Source organism: Rhea americana, unplaced genomic scaffold (assembly GCF_003343005.1).
Source record: "Rhea americana isolate MKP2758 unplaced genomic scaffold, rheAme1 scaffold_36, whole genome shotgun sequence".
NCBI classification, from domain to species: Eukaryota; Metazoa; Chordata; class Aves; order Rheiformes; family Rheidae; genus Rhea; species Rhea americana.
Genome location: NW_028186490.1, coordinates 1 through 19846, shown reverse-complemented (window position 1 = coordinate 19846; position 19846 = coordinate 1). Strand labels below are relative to the sequence as shown.

The window sequence follows — 19846 nt, the reverse complement described above, 5'->3', positions numbered from 1 at the left end:
GTGGCTACAGAGCACTTCACAGGTCTCCTGACTGTCCTGGAACTGCCATGCTATTTTGTCTCACCAGGTCTTCACAGAAGATGTCGTCCCCACTTGAAGGCTGTAAGGGTGTTGCTGTTGGGCTACAGCAACAAGGGAGGATGCTCTGAACTGCTTGTTTGCTCCTCCTGTACCTGCAGCCTTCAGGGTCTGGGCATCCTTCAGCTCCCTCTGCGTGTGCATCTGCAAGGAGCACCCTGCCCTACAGCTATCTGCGTGCATCACATGCTGTCCTATATATCTGAACTCATTTTTAACCTGGACAAACTCCTGGTGCTCCTCTTTGAGTGCAATTTATACACAAGACAAGAATATTATAATTCCTTCCCTTGGCCTTTCCCATCCACAAACCTCCAAGTACTTCACAGAGGAGAAAGCCGAGGCACAGAGAGCAGACTAAGGAAAACATGTGGCCTCCCATCTCACAGCATGGCGTACTGTCTTCTTCAGGCTGTCCGTCAGCTCTCACCCCATCTTGCCTTAAAAGGCCACGTTAGCGCTCTCTTGGCTGAGCCTCCAAAGCAGTCGGACTCAGCGGCACACAAGTTATCCCAACAAAGAGTACGTAGAACCTAATCAACAATAAACATTAAGCAACTCTGACCTCGCTTAAATTTTCTGGCAGATCTTGCAATGTTCCAGTCTGATTTATTTTTAAAAGTCTCTAATTGACTTTTAAGAGGCCTACTCTCCTGAGCCAGTTACACAATCCAATCTCCTTGAGACTCCACTTGTTCCACTAAGGATGAAACCTCTCCACTGCTCAGCACTGGCCTCCTGTGCTGCATTTGCAGCTGGAATGCAGCGTGTCTCGGGAAAGCTCAGCATCACAGGGAAAGGCTGTCCTTTCTGTTTCAGGGGGCTCTTGCTTGCCTCCTCCCACCCTCTCAGCAGCCACTGTGAGCTAGGACCTGGGGAAGCTGTTCTGACCCTTGAGTCCGTGAGCCATTGGAGAAAAGCAGCTCCAACTCCTTGTGAGTCCTGGAGCAGATGCACTGGATGTGGACTAGAGCTGAGCTTGCCAGCGCTGGCAGCTGATTGCTGTGAGGTCTGGATAGGTAGCCCAGTGGGAGGTCTGGCTCCTGCTCGGCTCCAGACATCCTGATGGAGCCTGTCAATGGCCTCACGTGGCCTTCCTGGGAGCGGTGTGAGCATGGCCTTCGAGTCTGCCTGGATCCCCCTCCCAGCCCTGGGCCAGTGTGCTCGGGGGAGCCTCTGGCTGTGCCTGGCAGGAGGCCGTCAGGTTCACTGTCAGTACGAACAGCACACCCTGCCTTGTGGGCACCCCTCCAAATGCCAGGCAGACACAGCTTCATTTTGTGACAGTGAAACCACTGTGTAACACAGACCCAAGACTGCTGTGTGGCTCTGGAGTCAAGTGTCTGGAACAGCTCTCATCCATGTGCCTAAAACCTCTACCCTCCCCAAACAGAGCAGATGTGTCCCAAGGTGCCGCTGGAGCGGCCTGGGTGCTTGCCACCCTCCAGCTGCACCCGGGAGCACTGGCTGGCAGGGCCAAAACTGTGCTGGGGAGAGCTTGACAGGGAAACATCAGGTGCTGCTGGACCAGCCCTGGGCATATACCTTGGTCCCTCCTTATCTCCCTGTGCGGATGTAGCCACTGTGCCCTTAGCCAAAGAACAGGGCTTACGGGCTATTTTTGCTTCCAGGGAGCACTGAGATGAATCCACCCAGCAATTGACACTCACAGATGGTTTGTGGTGACTGTATTTTCTTCATAAGCTGCAATCACAGGGGCTCAGGCGCTGTCCCCTTCCCAGCCCGGGACCTCCAGGGTTGCTCCTCCAGCCACAGGCTGAGCTACCAAACCCAAAGCCACCTCTCCACTGCTCCCTCACAGTCCAGCTGGACCCCAGAGCAAGCGGCTGCTCAGTCACACTCTGAAAACTTTTTCACTCTTAGCCAATATCACTGATATCCTGATACCCTTTTGGACCTTTCCTCATGGCTGGTAACCACATGGTATCTCCACATGTCTGGTAACTGCATGGTGTCTCCTGCGGCAGAGCTCTGAGGGTCTCTCCATGACCTATCTTCGCAAACTGTGCTCTTCAGTTTTCCTCTCTAGTGCCAAGTACCAAGCGCCAACTCATGGGCTCCCTACAAGAACTTCTCTGCCCTTCAATATCTGTTCCTCCTGCAGGTTCCCAACCTGTGGCTGCAATTCTTGCCTTGCCTCTTGAAATAGGTGTGCAAGGATCACAGCTTGCTTCTTAAAGTTGTTCTGCCAGCAGGACCTGAGCCATGGCCGGCTCCAGCTCTACAGGCAGAAGGGCTCAGATAGATGGGAAATAACTCAAGTCTGCCACGCTCCGGAGAGAGAGCTCTGGAGAGATCCCAGAGCTGTCTGCTAGAGATCCCAGATCCCTAGGGCTGGTGACACCAGCAGTTCCAATGCTGCCGTGAGACGTAGCTCCAGCATTGCCACTGCGCGACCTGGTGCCACGGGACGAACGCTCCTTCTGACTCCTCCTGCTCACGTTCAGCACAAAGATGGGGTAGCACTTGTGCCAGGGGCAGGCTGCGTGCCCGGTGCCCCACTCCCGCTGCCTCCAGGATGGGGTGCTCCCTATCCAGGCCCTCAATGCTCCTCCCTGGGGGCCCAGATTCCTCTGAAGGGCTGCAGGCAGTCTTCTTAGCCCCAAATCCTTCTGCTCTGCCCCCTTCTTTTCTGGCCAAACACCTCTTCTCCAGCCCCACACAACACACACTTCCCCAGTCCCACACAGTGCTATCCCGGGCCCCAGTGCCAGCACCCCATGGTGAGGGGTTACCTAGTGGTGGTGGCCGTGCTGAGGTGGGGGTCACCATCTTGCGCTCCATCCTGACCGAGTGTGGGGTGCTCCTGTGTCCCTGCAGGGCAGGTTAATGCCACCTGCCCCATCCCCCCACCGGGGGGGGAGGGAGTTGCTAGGTGCCCCATCCCTTCCTGTTGCCATGGCACCCTCATGTCTGGGTGGCACACGGCCATCCCCATGCGGGGATGCCGTGGGGCAGCCCCAGCTACCCTGACACACACACAGGCACAGCAGGGTCACAGTGGGCCCGCCCAGGTGGAGCAGGTGGTCAGGCGTCTGCAGGGAGTGCAGCACCCTGGCCAATGGGTCCCCATGCATGTGGCCACCTCAGCGACACAGGGGTTGGTGTCCCCCAGGCTTGTCTCAAGGTGGCAAAGGTCAAGGGACAGTTGTTGTCACTGCCCAAGCTCCCGTCCAGTAGCTCCAGAGAGTGCAGCACCAACCAGCCTTGCCCGTGGTGAGTGCCGATGGTAAAGTGGGCTCACCTTATTTCATAGGAGACTCTGGAGCAGGGAATTGAGCCTGCTTAGGTTTTGGGGCCAGGGGAGTCCCTGGCTCCAAGCTTACATGATGCTCCCAGAGATGGTCTCAAACTCTCCACTCAACAGCATGCAAGTGCTTGTGCACACAGAGACAGTTTAAAAGCTGACAGAAAGCCCGTGCCTTGCACCTGAGGGCATGCATCCAGAGCGTGTACAGGGCAAGAAGGAGGGAAATGCATGTGTGGTTTGTACAGGGAGCAAATGCTCTGTTTGGACTCTGGTAAGACAAAGCGGTGGGAAGGGGAAAGGGCAAGAAGGGGGGAATAGGCAGGAGTTCCCTCAAGGGCCATGCACCGTGCCAAGCACACCATCCCTTGTCTATACTCTGTCTAATTTTTCTACTCCCCAGTGCCAAGACCTGCTGTGGGGAGTACTGTCCACACTGGTTGCCTGGGACCCACTGGGAGACCTGAACACCCTTCCATGCTGGAATGGAGTGTGTCACCACAGGACACTCTCCACCCCCCTACCATGAACCCAGGCTCACCTGGCATTATGTTCCCTCAGGGACTGTTGGAAATCACAAACAAATCTCGCCTGGACAAGAGGCAGCCATAAGCCACTAGCTCAGAAAAGCTTTCCCAAGGGGGCTGACCTCCAACTTCTCACTCCTAGCAGAGATGTATTTGCAGGGTGGCTTCCCAATGCCCTACTCCCCAAGAGAAGAGAAGAAGATACATCCCTGGGCACAGGCTCAGCCAGATGGCAGTGGGTTTCAGTTGGGGATGCTCTGCTGAGCTCCTGGGTTGTCCAGCTCCTGCATGATACATTTCCCAGTGACTCATCTGCTGTAGGAAATTCAAAAATCCCAACTGTGATCCAAGTGCCACTTGCTTGCCAAGGAAGTCCACAGGACACTCAGTTTACTCCCTGCACCAGGAAGGGCAGGGAGCTTGGTCCAAACCTGAGGGACACAGGCATGGGGCAGACCAGCACTCTGCCCTCTATTCCCGACACCCCGCATGCATGGTTAGATGCACAACGCCTCAGCCAAGCGAGTCCAGCCCGCCTAATATCACTGCTAAGAATGTACCAGACCGGATCTTTGGCTGAGCTAAATAAATGCAGCTCCTTCCACTGGTCTCAGCAGAATGACTTTGATTTATGACCACCAAGATCTAGGCTGGTTCGTTCCTAGCAGAATTGAAGTTAGGACTGGGAGGACACTTGAAGGTCAGCCAGGCCAGCCTCCAACCACAGGCAGGACAGCCTTGCCTTCCTCATGCTGGCAGCTCTGTCTGAGCTGCTCCTCAAAACACTCAACTGCAGAGCTCCCCGCCACGAACGCTATTGCTATGAAAGCCAGGTAAAACCTAACTTTGGGCAATGGCACCCCTCTTCCATCCTGTTCCTCTGGAGAGCAACAATTAATCTGTTCTGCTAGACCCTCCCTTGCAGCATGTCCCTCTTCAGAGGTGGCTCCTCATCCTCTCCCTTGCCCCTATCCCACCGGCCCCTCTCACAGGGGACAGCTCAGATTCTGCAGAGGACAAGGACTGTCTCTGCAGGCATCTGAGTCCTCCCTCAGAACAGTTTCTAGAGTCAACAGGCTCTGAGGTCCTTAAAATCAGGTTACTCACCAATCAGGCGAAGGGTCAGCTTCTCTTTGAGAGATAGAGATGTCATGATATTAATCCAGGGAAATCTGGATCTCTCAGACCTTTGGGCAAACTCCAGTCAACAGGGTTTGAGCGAGACCCGTGGGGCCACAGTAGTAGAAATTAAAACCAGACGCAAAAGGCCACTTCGCGTAGAGATCTCTGGCACTGACCTCAGGATGGAGGAGCTCTTCTGCGCCAGGACCTACGATCCGAACTGCAACCTCCCTGCCGGAGCTGACTGGTGTGTTCAGCGTGGTCCTAGGGCTGCCTGCCCCGGTACCCTCCACGAGGAAGGTGGCTCTCCGCAGGGCCCTGCAGCTCTTAGCTATGTCCTCAAGGGCGATCAGAGCCTGTGCGGCTCCCCCGTGCCCCCGAGCAGCTGCCTGACCCCAGCCTGGAGGCCAGCCTGGCATCACCCTGCGGGCCAAGCAGGCAGCTCCTCGCGGCACCCCCAGCTTGCGCACAGGGATAGCTGCAAGCCAGGGACGGCCAGCCCGCGGCACGGGGCGCTGCCGAGCCTCCCGGCCCTTAGTGCTGCCCTCCAAGGGGAGCCTGGCTCTCCCGCGCTGCAGGGACCCTACCAGGAGGTAAGGCGCGTGGCTGGCACCCCCGGGCCTCCGCCTCCTCCCCTTCGCTCTCCATGCCGCCGGGCTCCCGGCTCGGCCGCTCGGCCCCTCCGCTCCCGCCCTGCCTAGGCCCCGCAGCTCCGGCCCCTTCCCATCGTCTCCCATGCAGCCTCCGCGCCTGCCTGCCTCCCCTTCCTCCCTCCCTCCTCATCCTGCGTGTGGCTGTCTCTGCCTGTCTCTCACCGCAGCTCCCCCTCCTCCTCGGCTTTGCGCTCGGAGAGGGGAGGTGGGGGCTGGGGCCATCAATTTAGCTCAGCGAGGGGCTTGCTCTCGCCGGGAGCCACCTTGCTCTCCAGACACACGAGCCACCTGCCTGAGCCCCGGGTAGGTGACTCTGAGCGTTTTTTCTGTGCCTGCTGCATGTGCCAGGACCACTCCTGCTACACGCGTGTGCAGCACGGCGCGGAGCACTTCCAGCTCCCTGGTGTGCACGTGCCTGCCCATCTGTGAACAGGCACTTGCCTGTGTGCGCGTGGGGCTCCACGTGGGCACGCGTGTCCCTGGCTGTGCATCACCCTCTTCTGCCCTTGCCAGTTCCTCCCCGTGTCCAAGCATGCGAGTGTGCCCCAGTGTCGCTCGCCTCCCTCTGTGCACATCTCGCGCACATGTATGGCACGTGCCCGGTGTGACAGCCCAAACCACTCACCCTTGCTCCTCGCAAGCCCTGTCTGCAAACCCTGACCTCGCTGCCCGGCCGGTATTGGCTCCTACTGCCCTTCACGCCTTGATCTGGGAATGGCTGAGGCAGACCAAGCTGCACGCGGCCACCGGCCTGTTCCCCATGCTGTCCCCCCTTTCCGTGTTTCCATCCTGTCCTTGTCACCCTGCTTCCTCCATGCAGCCCTCCACCCTCCTGCATCCCACCTCTGCCTTCTACCCCACAGCCTCACACAGGCGGGCACCAGGCTGGGCACAGCGCTCAGTGCACCATCACACCAGTTTGCCCAGCAATACCCAGCCGCCTCCCTGCTCAGGTCATCTGAGACTAGCTGAGGAACCTGCACGGCCCCTGCGATGGGGAGGCACCAGCTCGCTGCCTGCTGCAGTAACAAAAGGGACCTTATAAAGAAGCACAGCACAGCGTGTTGGCACGGCCTGCCGCTCCAGCACGCGCGCCAGCAGCTGTGATCTGGCATGGAAAAAGGCTTTACTCCCGGCACATCCTCCACCTGGGGCGGCTGCCAGCCCGAGGAGCTCCCTGCTCTTCCCACACAGCCCTATCTCCAGGGCTGATTTCTCCCTCTAGCGAGACTCCAGACCTGCTGCCCATCACTGGGCTATCTGAGCCCCTTCACCAGGGACTCTGCAACCCTGCTCTGCTGGCTGGTTCTCCTGCCTGCCCTTCTTTCCATCCCACCTCAGGCGATGCCCTCAATTCTGCCAGTCCCTGCAGAACCTGCTTAGCTTGCTTCCCCCAGGGATGTCATGTGGGGCAATTAATATCCCCTCTCTCTGCAGCGCTGATAAATGCTCCTTGGGGCTGGTCACGCCTGCAGCGGGGACAAGGCAGGCTCCGGAGGAGCAGGATGGGAGACGGGCAGGCCAGGGAAGCAGAGCTGCTGGATTTTAGGGGGGGGGTTGCACTGTGCGGGAGGCACGATTTGCCATTCCTGCCTCTTTGGGGCTGGTGTCCTGAGCTCTGCAGTGCTGGTGGGGAGGGGCGGCAGCCCCGGCCTGCCTATGTATGGTATTGCGGCAGCAAGGCTGCACTCACGGCCTCCTCACACCCGGCAGCGCTGCAAAGCCCTGGGATTTGGATCACTAATTGCAAAATTCTGGCTGCCACCACTGGGGCGATCTTCCTGCGGTCGTCACAGCTGCCCAGCTCCCACCCCTCCATCTCACCAGCATCACGCATGCCCCTGGCAAGTCCTGCCAGCCCAGAGACCCTACACGTGTTATTTTCCCCCCACTCTGCCCCGACCGCAGCACCCTGCCTTCTGCTCCCCACTCAGGCACTCACTCTGTGGGTTACAGTCACTGCTTTGGGGACAGACTGCTTCAAACGCAGCCCTCAGCCCGGTGAGAGCCAGGGACCTGCACACCATCATCTCCTACCCCAACAGGGCAACAGCTTGTGGCATGCCCCCAAAGCGAGGGCCAGGCACTCATGGAGCCACTGTCCCACTCTGGAGGTCCCACTGCACAGTGTCCCACTATGGGGGGGGGGGCAGGGGCCCACATGGCAGGGTGGCCAAGCTGCCCAGTGTGGGGTATCCCACTATAGGGTTTCCCACCATAGGGTGGTTGTCAGGGGACCCCACAGCAGAGCCTTTCCCACTGCTGTGTGCTATCTAATTGGGAAGGGGAAAAGTGGCTTCTAACATGGGGAGCACAGGAAGGCCTGTTCCTGGGACACGCAGGGCTCAGGTGGGAGCCAGGTTCTCCTCAAGCTCAGGGATAAAAGCACTGAGGTGGCCCCCTCTGCTCCTCATCCAGCTTCCAGCTGGAAGTCTCAATGTCTTGCTGTTCAGCCAGTATTAACCTCCTTTTAACTAAGGACATCAGAGGCAGCAGAGGCATACCAATGCCAGGGCAGGGTTTGCTATGTTTTCACTTAGGCAAATCTCTTACGCACAAGGTCAAGATAAGAGCATTGGCTCAGAATATCTTGTGCTAAGGGACATCAAAGCCTTGGTCTGAGCCTTGAGGATGTGCAAACCAAGGTTATCTCACCATGTCAGACAGCGAGGACACCACAGCTCCAAGCGGCTACCAAATCCACCTACCAGCAATGTAAGAGTGGCAACCTTGGCACTTCTACCTCCCACAGAAATGGAACATTATGGTCTGCAGAGCAATTGCATCTGACCTGGACTCCAATCCATCACCGATTGATACAAAAAGTAACGCCAAATGTTTCAGAGGCACAAGTGGGACAGGAAGCTGACAGCACACAGAGGTCCAGGCGCTCCTGGTGTTAGCCACCAGTAACCCCTCATGCCAAAGCCCTGCAACCTGAGAACACACCTCTGCCCACCCCAATGTGCAATGTAAAACCACAACCTCTACTGCAGGGTTCCCCAAGGCCTCGTGGGGACAGCACATAGGCCTCTCTGAAAGCCTGAGCACAGTATGAGGGACTGCTGCACCAGCCTCTTGATCCTGGAGGGAGCAGAGAGAAGCGGGTGGCAGACAACATCTGACATGCAGTGTCAGTCAGCAAGCTGCACCTCATACTCGGCTGTGGCTTGGGGGCAGTGAATGGGGTTTATACATCTGTGCTCATGGCACTATCTACACAGCTCGCAACATGCAGCCAGCTGTAAATCCCCCACTCCAGTCACACTAGCACGGGTGATCAGCATGGTAGAGGCTTTGGAGGTTCCTGATCTTCTTTCCTTGGCTCTTTCCATTAAGACTCATTAATAGGAGCATCACAAGAATACTCACTGCTTGAACTGTGAGCAGCTCTGCTGAGCTCCCACTCATGAGCAACCCTTTAAAGAATCAGGCTTGACACTTCTTCCTCAAATTACTTGAGAAGTTTTAGGTTTCTGTATAACTCCACTCTAAGTCTAGAAAACTGGTTAGCATCAGTGATGGGAAAGAGGAAATTTCTTCCACCTCTGCCTTGACAGAAAACAATGCCTCCCACCTCCCAGAAGACCGGAGATATCTCCTGCCTTTACGCTGGCTTGGTACAGGGAGCAACAGGAGGACCTGTCCAGACAACAGGCAATTTCAGCACCCAGTAGCCTGCATCTTGCGTGGTTCCCACTCTGGTTTATACTGCCCAATCAAATATTCAGTCCTGTCCACTGGGCAAGACACCAGATCATAACCACATCTGTCTCCACATCTGTGATCTTCCGTGAGGGCCATAAGGGAAGACTCATTCAATGCCTGGGGAGCAGAGAGCTGTGCTGCTGCCTGCTGGGGTCCTGGTGCAAGTCCCTGCTCCCATCAAGCCATGTCTCACATACTTCACTCACTTGCTCTAAAGCAGCACAGCAGTTCTGCAAATCAGCTGCAGGCCGAGGTGCTGTAGGAGGGAAATGGGGTCTGTACGGGTCCAAGAGGAAACCTGAGAAAAAACCTACGGAGGCATTTTATGCTGAACAATAAAAAAAAATCCCAAGGAATAATTTCTAAATGAAGGCGAGTTGCTTGGGACTCGGAGTGCCTGCACATGTGTGTGTTTAAGAAGACTAGATTAGCTTGTATAGTTTATGGAAGGAAAATCCAAGCCACAGGGTCCCCAGGTCAGACTATGCAGCAAGGGCTACAGCTCGATTTCCCCTGTGTTCCCCTTCTCTGCAGGGCAGAGGAGTGTGTGGTTTTAGACAGGGCTGGAAGAGGACAAGAGAAGACAAGAGGCCCAGCAAAGACAGGCCCAGCAAAAATCCACAGGGCAGGAGAGTTTTGTGATGTTTCAATTAAACCTTCTCTGTTAGGAAGGATGGCAACAAGCCCAGAATGTATCTAGGCTACAGGGGAGATCCCTCCATGGCCTCTGTCACAGCCCAGTGCTGCTCCAAAACCTGTGCTAGAAGAGGAGCACAGAGCTCCAGTGCCCTTGATGTTCACTACAGTGAACATCAGCCACTGAGCAAAAATCTCTTCTAAGCCTCTTCACTGCCATTCCTATTGTTAGCTGTGTCGTTTCTCCCCATCTCCTCCTGTGACCCCTGCAGCGGCACTGACATAGTAAAACAGCATCCTATGAATGGTGAGATGCTGTCCCTTTGGTTTCTCTAGGGTGCTCTATTTTGGTCCTTTGCTTTGGCAGATAAATAGCAAGCTGATTCTTCCTCCAGAAAGCAATGATCATGGCTGGATACTGCCACCCTCCACTGCTTTGTGCCTCTCAGACATAACCAGCTTTGCTGCACAGATCTCACCTGGCCTCTGTGCCACCTTGCCAAGACTTCAGCGTCAGCCCTGTCCAAAGGAAAGGGAAAGCCTAACTCAGTGCTTCTCTCCCCAAGACAGCCTTGGGGGTGATCCAGGGACCACAGGTATCCAGCACTGCAGACAGCCAGAGATGACACAGAGCTCAGTTCCCACATGGTCACCTCAAGCTGAACCCATGAGGCCAGCACAGGTTGCTGCCAGAAGGGATGCTGGGTTTGGTCTTGACAGCTGAGGGAAAGACAAGCTTCTCTCCCCTCCAGCACTTCCCTGAGCCTTGGTGGGAAAGCCTACAAGATGGGTGAGGGATTCAGGAGACTCTTGCATTGCGTAAGAGGTTGCTGGAGCAGAGAGGAGACCTTGCAGGGAGGCAGTGGAAATGGGAAAGCTGATGTGATTGAGACAACAGGTTATCTGAGAGCCACTGGCTCTGCAGCTGAGCCATGAGATGGGACATGACATCTAAAGAGGACCTGTTTGCACTCCAGATGAATGTACCCCGGAAAAGAGGAAAAGATGCAGCCTGCCAACCAGCTAAGACTCTGCTGGGAGGGGGAAGAGTCCAAACAAGGCATTGTCTCAGCCTGGAGATGGTCTTATATATGGACAGGTTGGAAATGGTGAGGCTGAGCAGCTCCAGCCTACTCCGCCAGAGATCTCTCCAAGGAGGGGGGGTGGCTATTCTGAGCCTGGGTGCAGTCAGGCTAGGAGCAATGTACAGAGAGAGTCATTAGTGGGCTGAGCTCATCTCCAGTCTTGGTCTCCCAGCATAGACAAAGCTAAGGAGGTTCAGGAGGTCGAGCCAGGCCAGAACAATATGTACCGGACTGTGGGACTCTCATCGTTCAAGAAATAGGCCGCTGCTCAGATGGGGAGCGATGCAGCAGTAGCAGGGAGTCTTGACCTCCAGGATGAAAAGGCTCTTTAATATCTACCAACACCAGCTTCTGATAGGCCTCTCCATGCTGGCACCACAGACGCTGGACTGTCCTGCAATGGGAACCACCACAGGACTGAAGTCTTGAAACTCTCTGTTTGCTAGGCTGGATGTAATTCCAGTCCTCCAGCACCAGCAAAGCTAATGAAGAAGAAAGGATGAGATGTGCTCTCACCTACATGCTGACCTCAGCATGATGGTGATTACTGGCCTCATCAGCCACTTAACAGGGCCAGGCCTGTTCTGACCCACCAGGAATAGCTCATGCTTTATGCAGAATTGTCTTTACTACTGAAGATCCAACACATACAGTCCTGACCCTTCCTCTCTTCGCCAATGACATAGATCAGGCTCTGGTCAGGGTTAGACTCAACACCCAGACTTAGAGGCCCAAGTAGGCAATAAATGACTTTGATCACTCACCTCATGTTGGAGGCCAAGGGAGTACCAAAGCTGTCCTCTGAGTGACAAGGGCTGTGCCGAGCACCTTTCCCTCGCCTTCCTCGCTCCTCCTCCCTCTCAGTCCATGGAGCATCTGTGGCCGAACTGGTCCCAGAGTCTGGCTCCAAGTGAGCCAGAGGAGCAAAGTTCTCCTCAATCAGCTTGGCGCTGTCTCGAATCTGTCCCTGTACTTCTGGGGTGAGGGTTGGGAGGTCAAAGGTGAAAATGGTCCCATGGGTGCGGGCTGGGGAGGAAAGGATGTCGATGGAGTCCAGGCTGGTGTAAGACGTGCCTTTGGCTCGATGGGACTCCATGATGCTCTCAAAATGCTTGCTGAAAGAATCCATGCCATCCTTGGAGAGGCTGTGCCCTAGGAGAAAGGGCACTGGAGACTTGAGCATACTCTGTGTTTCTTGATCCATGATCCTAGAGGGAAAGGAAGTGAGAATAACTGGTCACTGAGGAACAATGGATCAAAGCCCAAAAACAAAAGCCCATGTTCTGCTCTGGAAAGAAACTGGGAAGGGCAGAAATCTCCTCTAAACATCTGTGGGATGCCAGGCCTCCAAGGAAAAGCCTCGCCTGTCCAAGACATCATGGGAACAGGGACTGCACTGGACTCCCTCCAGACATACGCTTCTCCTTTAATGCAACACAGACTTTTGTTCCTTTAGTGGCTCATCCTCATAAGAAGCTTATGAGATGGCTACTGCTTCCAGTCACTTGACTTGAGGTTAGATCCAATAAAGGGCTCAAGTGCCAGAAGCAGGACATGGTTCTTCAGCTCCATTTCTGCCAAATCTGGAAGTGCCTGAATTTTCCATGTGCCTTCAGAGCTCTCTGGCACCCAGAATGCTCTTCCTGAAGCTGCTTAGAAAAACACAGTACCTTCTTCCACAGATGTGCCATCATGGTCTCACAGTGAAGTGCCCACAGTATGCCTAACATCCACCTGCAAGGTCTACACAAAAACTGGTTGTTGACATTTGTTTTAAAGCAGGAGGAAAAGGTAGGATGGCTGAAAGATTAGAGCACCTGCAAAAGAACTAGGCTGGGATCAGCTAGGCTTACCTCCTACGAGACTGCTCTAACCACTAGGCTATACCTTCCCCGACAAAGCCAAACCACTATGTAAAAAGTAATATGACAGATGATTCCAGGGAGACAGCAGGATATCCTATCCCGAGAGTAGGGACCAAAACCCAGGGCTTTCCTCCTCATGGAGGCATCCTAACCACATCCTCTTTTGCCGCCCTGTGGCTCAGCTTCAGTAAGAAGCTGAGCAGAGACACATGGGACAGCAGCGCTTTCTGCTGTCTGGTCCCCAGTACTCTCTGGGACTCGGCACAAAGCTATCCTGAGGTCCCAGGTTTTTCCAGGCAGTATGTAGGGAACCTTATGCCCAGCACTGGGCTTGGGGTCCTTGCCTGTTGGCCCCACAACCCAAAGGCCAGGCTTAGCCCTGGCTAATTATCTTGTCATGTATCAACCCGGCAGTAAGGCCCAGCCCATCCCTAGCACAGGTCTGCGTCCAGCCCAAGGCAAGAGTTTCTAAATCCTGAACCTTTGAGTGCTTTGTCAGGTAAATGAGGTAAATTACAGCCAGGCGGTCAGTCTGGGTATGTGACAGTATGGATATTTCCAACCCAGAGAACATCAATGCTTCATTTGTAAAAGCACAAATGCAACCATAAAAGCCAATTTTACTCATAACCTGCTATCACCTTATTAAAATGCCAGAAAAGCACTTGTTATGCCACTGTCTTCTCTGATTAAAAGAGAAGAACTGATCTAGCTTGTCATAACATTTGTTATGAACAAACAGCTTCACGCAGAGGGCTCAGAAAATGTATTGCCATTACAAGCACCAAATGACTTCCAATTAATTAGCCTTTGTATACTGCTCAGAAATCCCACTCTGATTATTTCACTAGGCTGTGAGCTGACAACTTTACTCCACCAGAAGGCCAGGAGGATTCAAGGGGAGCTCAGCTAAGCGAGAAGGAGGTATGAAGGGCAGGATGAAGGGTGTTCCTGTCAATCCACCGGTGTTTCCTCAGGTTGTGTAGTCCTGGTGTACACTCCTACCTATTCCACTATAAGCCACTCAGTGGTGGCTCCTGCCTGGTATACTCAAGGGTGGAGAGACCTCTTTATAGATGAGTTTACAGATATGACTGTTCATTCACTGTCCTTACCATCCAGCAACCCTCTCTTAAATCAAGCTAATGCTGCCAACTTCATTTTGCATCTAGCATCCAACAGGCGGGCTGTGGGCTATACCAGAGAGGACAGTACCAGCAGACAGAAGGGACCTTGTTCCCAGGAGAGGCTAAGGGAACTGAGCAGAATCTCGTGATCAGGTACGTTGCCAAAATGCAGAAAAAACATAGCTGGTTTTGTCCCCACCACCGAAACTCTGGGAACTATTTCTCCACTCTGAAATATCGAGCCAGCTCTACATAAAACAGTTCAGATCCAGATGGATCTAGTCACAGTAACATGGGCACAAAGTTGCCTGAACGTACCGCTCCTGCTCAGATCTAGCTGTCCTATCAGCCCTGTGCTGCCCAGCCTTCCCTGGCTCCAGCTTCTGCCAGGCGCCTTGTGTCCTGCTCCCAGGAAAGCTGCACGTTTGCAGGAAGGATTGGTGCAGAGATGTATGGTCACAAAACAAGGGAAGCTGAGAGGAGCAGACCGGGGAGGAGATGCGAAGGCTGTAATTAAGCATCTGCACAACAGCAACGGGCAGTGGAGTAACAAATATGTTTCCAGCTTTGGCCGTAGGAGCTGGTGCAAGAGCTCCCACCCCAGGGAGCAGGGGCTGCCCAGGCCTGCTGAAAGCAGGAGACATCAGCACTCGGGGCAACTGCCTTCAGTGCTGAGCCGTGGTTCTGCAGCCACGTTGGGCTCTGGGTCTGAGGCTCTGTCTCAGCACAACGTGAGAGGCTTGTGGCTACTGAGGCAGGTTAAGCATATGCTTATGCGTTTGATTAAATCGGTGCCTTAACCATTTTTTAATCCCCAACAAGGCTTGCCCTGCAGCTATTTTCTCTCCGCAAGCAGAGAGCACAAGCCAGCTGCGCGGCTCTCGGAAAGGGCTCCCCAGGTAACAGATTTTCCAAGGGTTTTCCTGGGCCAGGCTGCTCTGTTTGCCAGCGAGAAAACACAACTCTGCTTCCTGCCAGCCCTGCGCCTCCCAGGGGACCCGGGACCACGCTGCAAAGCCCTCTGCCACCTTACCCGCCAGGCGGCCAGTGCTGCCGGCCACGCTGGCCCTCCGGGGCCCCACCAGCGGGAGCCTGGCAGCCACATCTGATGGCACTCTGGGAGGAAGGGATTTGAGCCCATTCCTGCTGGCAGGTCTCAGCTCTCCAGGACTAATGGGACTAAAGACAGTAAAGGCTTAGACTAGTCATTAGAGGCAGTAGATCTGACTCTAAATATATTCAGCAAGCAGATTGGCTGGAAGAAGACGCTGTTTCTTCTGTCACTTTCCTTTGCCTGTTTGATTTTGCGCTGGATTTTCTAGACAGACATCCTGCCAGCTGTTAGCATGCTCTCTTACTACAAGATGGTAAATCACACAAAATGCCCTTTGGCCAGAATATCAAGGACAACAGGATAGTATCAAGCCAAAATCCCCCTTACAGAGGGTGCTAAACCCTTAAGGATAGATTTGCAAGGGGATTTACATGTCTAAATGCTGTGAATTGGCATCCAAAGGAAATCAGGTGCTTCAATAACTTCATGGGGCTGGTTCTTCCCAGCTACTAACAACCTGCTCTGCAGAGCAACTGCTGGGATCACATCACGAAACGCTGGTTCCCCGCGGCAGGGACCGGCCTGGCTGACAGCAGCGCTTGCAGCAGCAGGGCAGCACTAGGTGCCGGCGGGGGCTTCTTTAATCACCCTCAGCATTGCCCCTTCTTTGAGCAGGTACAGCAGAAAGCTTCAAGTAGAAGTCATCATTGCTGGGGACTGGTAAACAGGAAGGAGGACTGCAGCTGCAGAGCACAGAAACAGCACACAAGCAAAAACCCAGAGCTATAATGCAGACACAAAACAAGCTCACGTTTCTGGACTAGTGATTTTCAAATGTTGTCTGCAGAATCTGCACCTAATTAGGAAATGTTCTGGGGTCTGTAAATCTAAAAGGCTGAAAGCCGCTGGCAGACAGAGAAGCCCTGTAAAATGAACATGACGCCCCTATATATGTATTGGTAGTTATACGGGGAGCACCGTGTTTAGGAGCAACACTATTTTCAGCTTTTCTGCATAATTCCAAGTTTTGGAGGGCCAGGCAGGAGGCAGGGAGAGAGATACCTGTCCCCTCCACTAGAGAGGCAAGCAGCAGACCAGCTCTCCCCCATGAAGCACGCGCTACCATGCATTTCAGCCCAGGGCCGTCAGGCTTTTCTTTCACAGGGCAGAGGCACCACTATGGGACCTGAGGGTTATTTTTTATTGTCTCTTTCCAGTGCCAACACCAAAACATCCCCAATCCCTTTCCTTCATCCAAGTGCTTCCTGCCTGCCTCGTGCACAGTTAGGTTTGCAAGCACGTGAGCACATCGCCCTCCCTCTCCTTGCACACAGGTATCACCAGCTTTGCTGTGCCCAGCAGCACCCAGGCGAGATCTCTCCTCATGATCAAACCACTGCTCAACCCACTCCTTGGTCTGCTCTGCAGGGTGTCACCAGCCTCCTCACCCCTCAGGTTCCCAGCAAGTGGTTCTCCCTGGAAAGGTCCACTGCCACCTCAGTGGCGATTGCTCTGCCCCTGCAGCTTCCCAGGGCAGTCACTTGCTCTTCCCTCTCCAGGGCCCAAGTCTCCAAATTGCTGGGAGCCAGCTCAGGTCCTATGTGCCAGGTACCTGCCTGCACACAAACGTGTAGTGCTGCTCCTCCTGGACTAGCTAACCCTAATGAAGAGGCTAAGCAGAGCCTCATGTTACTCTGCTCTTCCAACTGCAGGTGGCATCTCCACCAAGTCCTCACCTGCAAGCTGATCCATACAGCTCCATATGACACTGCATCCTGGGCCCCATCAAGACAAATGGTCCTGCTGGCCCAGCTGCCACCCCAGGGCCTTTCAGCTCCCAGGACTTGATCCTGGCCAGCCATGTGTCTGTAGGCCACGGCTGGGCCCCTGGTGAGGAAGAGGCAGAGATGCTCTTTCCTTGTGCACCCTGAAGTCTCAGTATGGAGCTTGGCTCTGCAAGGGTCAGCCCCAACGTTGATGTTGCCTGGAAGCATTTCATGGACTGAGGCAGCTTGGTTCCCTTGTTTCCCACTCCTCCACAGCATCACCCAGCTGCCCCCAGACTGGTTTCCAGAAGAGGGATGGCCTAGTCTGGACTCAGGGTCTGGACACAGTGTCTCCTTTCCAGCTAAATGTCTTGTTCTCTGCTGCGATACGCACCAGTGCATGGGCAGCACTGCCTGCCATTGCGCCCTGATGTCCTGAGCCTCCCCTGATGCTGCTGCAGCAAAGGCGGTGGTGACCTCGTCCTTGCCCACCCTGCCCAATGCCCTCAGAGAGCCAGAGCTCCGCAGACTGTGCCACGGGATCCACCTCAGCTGGGACCTGGGGCCCAGTTCAATGCCCCTTTAGCATGCGTCAGCAGTGCCAGCACCATCCACGGGCTCTGGGTCAGGCCCTGAGCACCTCTCTCCCAGCCTCCTGCTCTGCCTTTGCATCTTCCGAGCTCATTCATTAGACACGTGGGTGTTTGACACCATATCTAGTACCCTGCCTGGCCCCTGCTGCCAGGCCAGAAGACCATATCCCATAGGGCCCACATCCTGACTGCCAGCACCCAATACAGGACAGACAGCACCCCCAAAGAGATTAGCTGGCCACACGCATGGGCACCTGAATGATAACCAAGTGTCCTCTCCTGTCATCAGCACCCCATTTAAGAGCATTTTGCCACACAAGCAAAAAAATGATGCAGAAGACAGTGCGGAAAGGCTCTTGCCAGCCAAGAAACCCCAAACTCTTTCCAAAACACAGCAAATAACTGTTGTGGCCAAGCAAAAGGGTTCATGCCCTGCCACCGAAGCACAGACGTCTGCAGAGGACAGCCTGGCCACTGCCTGACAGCGCACAGCGCTACCGAGGCATGACTTCAGCTCAGATATGCTAACTCTGAACGCCAGGCAGAACGGGGGAGGCAGGACACGATTAATCAGGCAGGACTCCCTGTGCAGGGGGGCCTCGAGCCCCAGCTCAGGCAGGTGACCCGGCCAGCAGGTCTCACCCCGTGAGAGCGGATCCTGTGGCACAGTGCCCTGTGCTGAAACCCCAGCACCGGCCGCCTCTGCCGGGCAGCGAGAGCTTCCCCCGAGCCTTGCCCAGCGCGGTGATCCAGGACACGGCCCCAGCCCCTCACACACAGCTACGGTGATTTCTGGCTTGGACGCTCTCAGCGGAGCCCCTTCTGTCATGCACGAGGGATAACACAGCAGGCGAGAGGAGCTTTTCACCCTCACACACTGAGCCTCACCTTTGCCCATTCTGCCTCGTCGCTTCAAACACCTCGTCATCCTCATCCGCCTTGCCGCCCCGCACGCTGCTCGTCGTGCCCTTGGCCCGGTGCTCGGCAGCACCTTGGGCAGGGGGCTCCTCCGGCGTGCTGTCCCTCCTCCCTGGTGTGCCCGTGAAGCTCGGGTTGCTCTCGCTGTCCTTCTGGCTCTCAATAGCGGAGTCCACCTCATCCTTCTCAGCCAGAATATCGTCAATGTTGGTTTCACGGTAGCATCTCAGCGGCACGGTGTCTAGGTCTGTCTCAGAGTACTTCACCGTCCTCCTTATAATCCCAGTCTCACAAAAACCAGGCTTCTTGCAGCCTGGAGGAGACATCTCAATCTCCACCTCCACGTGGCTCAGGCCGTGCTCAGCCACCAACCTCTGCGGCTCGGCGGGCGGCAAGTGGCTGGGCTGCTGCGGGGACTTGGCGAGGGGAGCGGCGTCGGGGGCCTCCTGGGCAGAGCAGCCTGAAAGAGAGCCCAGAGCGCTTAGGGGCAGGGTGCTGCCCCGGGGCCCGGGGAGCAGCTTGCACCCGAGGGGCCACAGGGCAACACCACATGCACGCCGGGAACAGGCTCTTACATGCAATGGGGCGCCGAGGAGCCCGAAGGAAAACGGGAGTGCAGGGAGAGGCAGAGACGGGACGGGACGGGACAGGAAGGCCACCCCGTGGGGACACGCGCCGGCCGTGCCCACCCAGCTCCTCGCTGGGGAGGCGGCGCGGGGTGGAGGCGTCTTGCGGCCCTACGGGCTCCCGAGGCCGCGCAGGGGCTCTGCAGAGCTTGGTGGGGGCAGAGCTCCGGCCCCGGGAGGACGCGCCGCGCCTGGCCGTCGGGGACCTGGGCTGTCAGCCTGCACCGCGGTGCGAGAAGCCTCCCCCCCACCCCGGAGGGGGACGACCCCCGGGAGCCCAGACGGAGACCCGCGTTTGCGAAGCAGAGCTTGATCCGGCAGAGGGAAAATTCCCTCCGCACCCGCTTCTCACCTGTCCTGGGCGCGTCCGGGGAGCCGTAGAAGAACTCCCACTTGGCCCTGGCCACGCGCTGGGCGTGGGCCGAGCTGCCCCGGGCGCAGGCCCACGAGCCTCCCTGCGGGACACAAGCGCAGTGAGCCGCCGGGGAGAGCACGGCGGCGGCCAAGCCCCGGCCAGGGCAGCCCGCGGGCCCGGGACCCACCTGCCGCCGGGGCTGCGGGCTCAGCGGGCTCCTGGCAAAGGCGGCCGGGTGGCCCGGCGGGGTCTGCAGCCCGTCGGCGAGGGAGCTGAAGAGACAGCTGGCGTTCAGGGCGCAGGCGTCCCCGCCGGGCCGCCCGTCCCCCGGCGACCTGCTCCCGGCCAGCAGCGGGTCGGACGCGGAGGCCTCCAGCTTGAGCCCACGGGCGAGCCGCTCCTGGAGCTGGGGCCGGGCAGGGGGGGTGCGCGAGCCACCGCCGGGCCCCCCGCCGCCGCCGGGGC

At 56.1% G+C, this 19846-nt stretch overlaps 1 protein-coding gene across 1 annotated transcript in view; it reads right to left on the bottom strand.

Moving 5' to 3' along the window:
• PSD (pleckstrin and Sec7 domain containing) overlaps nucleotides 1-19841 on the bottom strand; it is a gene marked incomplete at its 5' end in the record, with an annotated part of 39735 nt that extends 19894 nt beyond the window's left edge. The window contains 4 exons of the mRNA XM_085312164.1: nucleotides 11842-12285; nucleotides 18371-18860; nucleotides 19379-19481; nucleotides 19569-19841. Coding sequence (XP_085168290.1) covers nucleotides 11842-12285; nucleotides 18371-18860; nucleotides 19379-19481; nucleotides 19569-19841 — 1310 coding nt within the window. The remainder of the gene's footprint in view (nucleotides 1-11841; nucleotides 12286-18370; nucleotides 18861-19378; nucleotides 19482-19568) is intronic.
• Nucleotides 19842-19846: the final 5 nt, after the last annotated feature.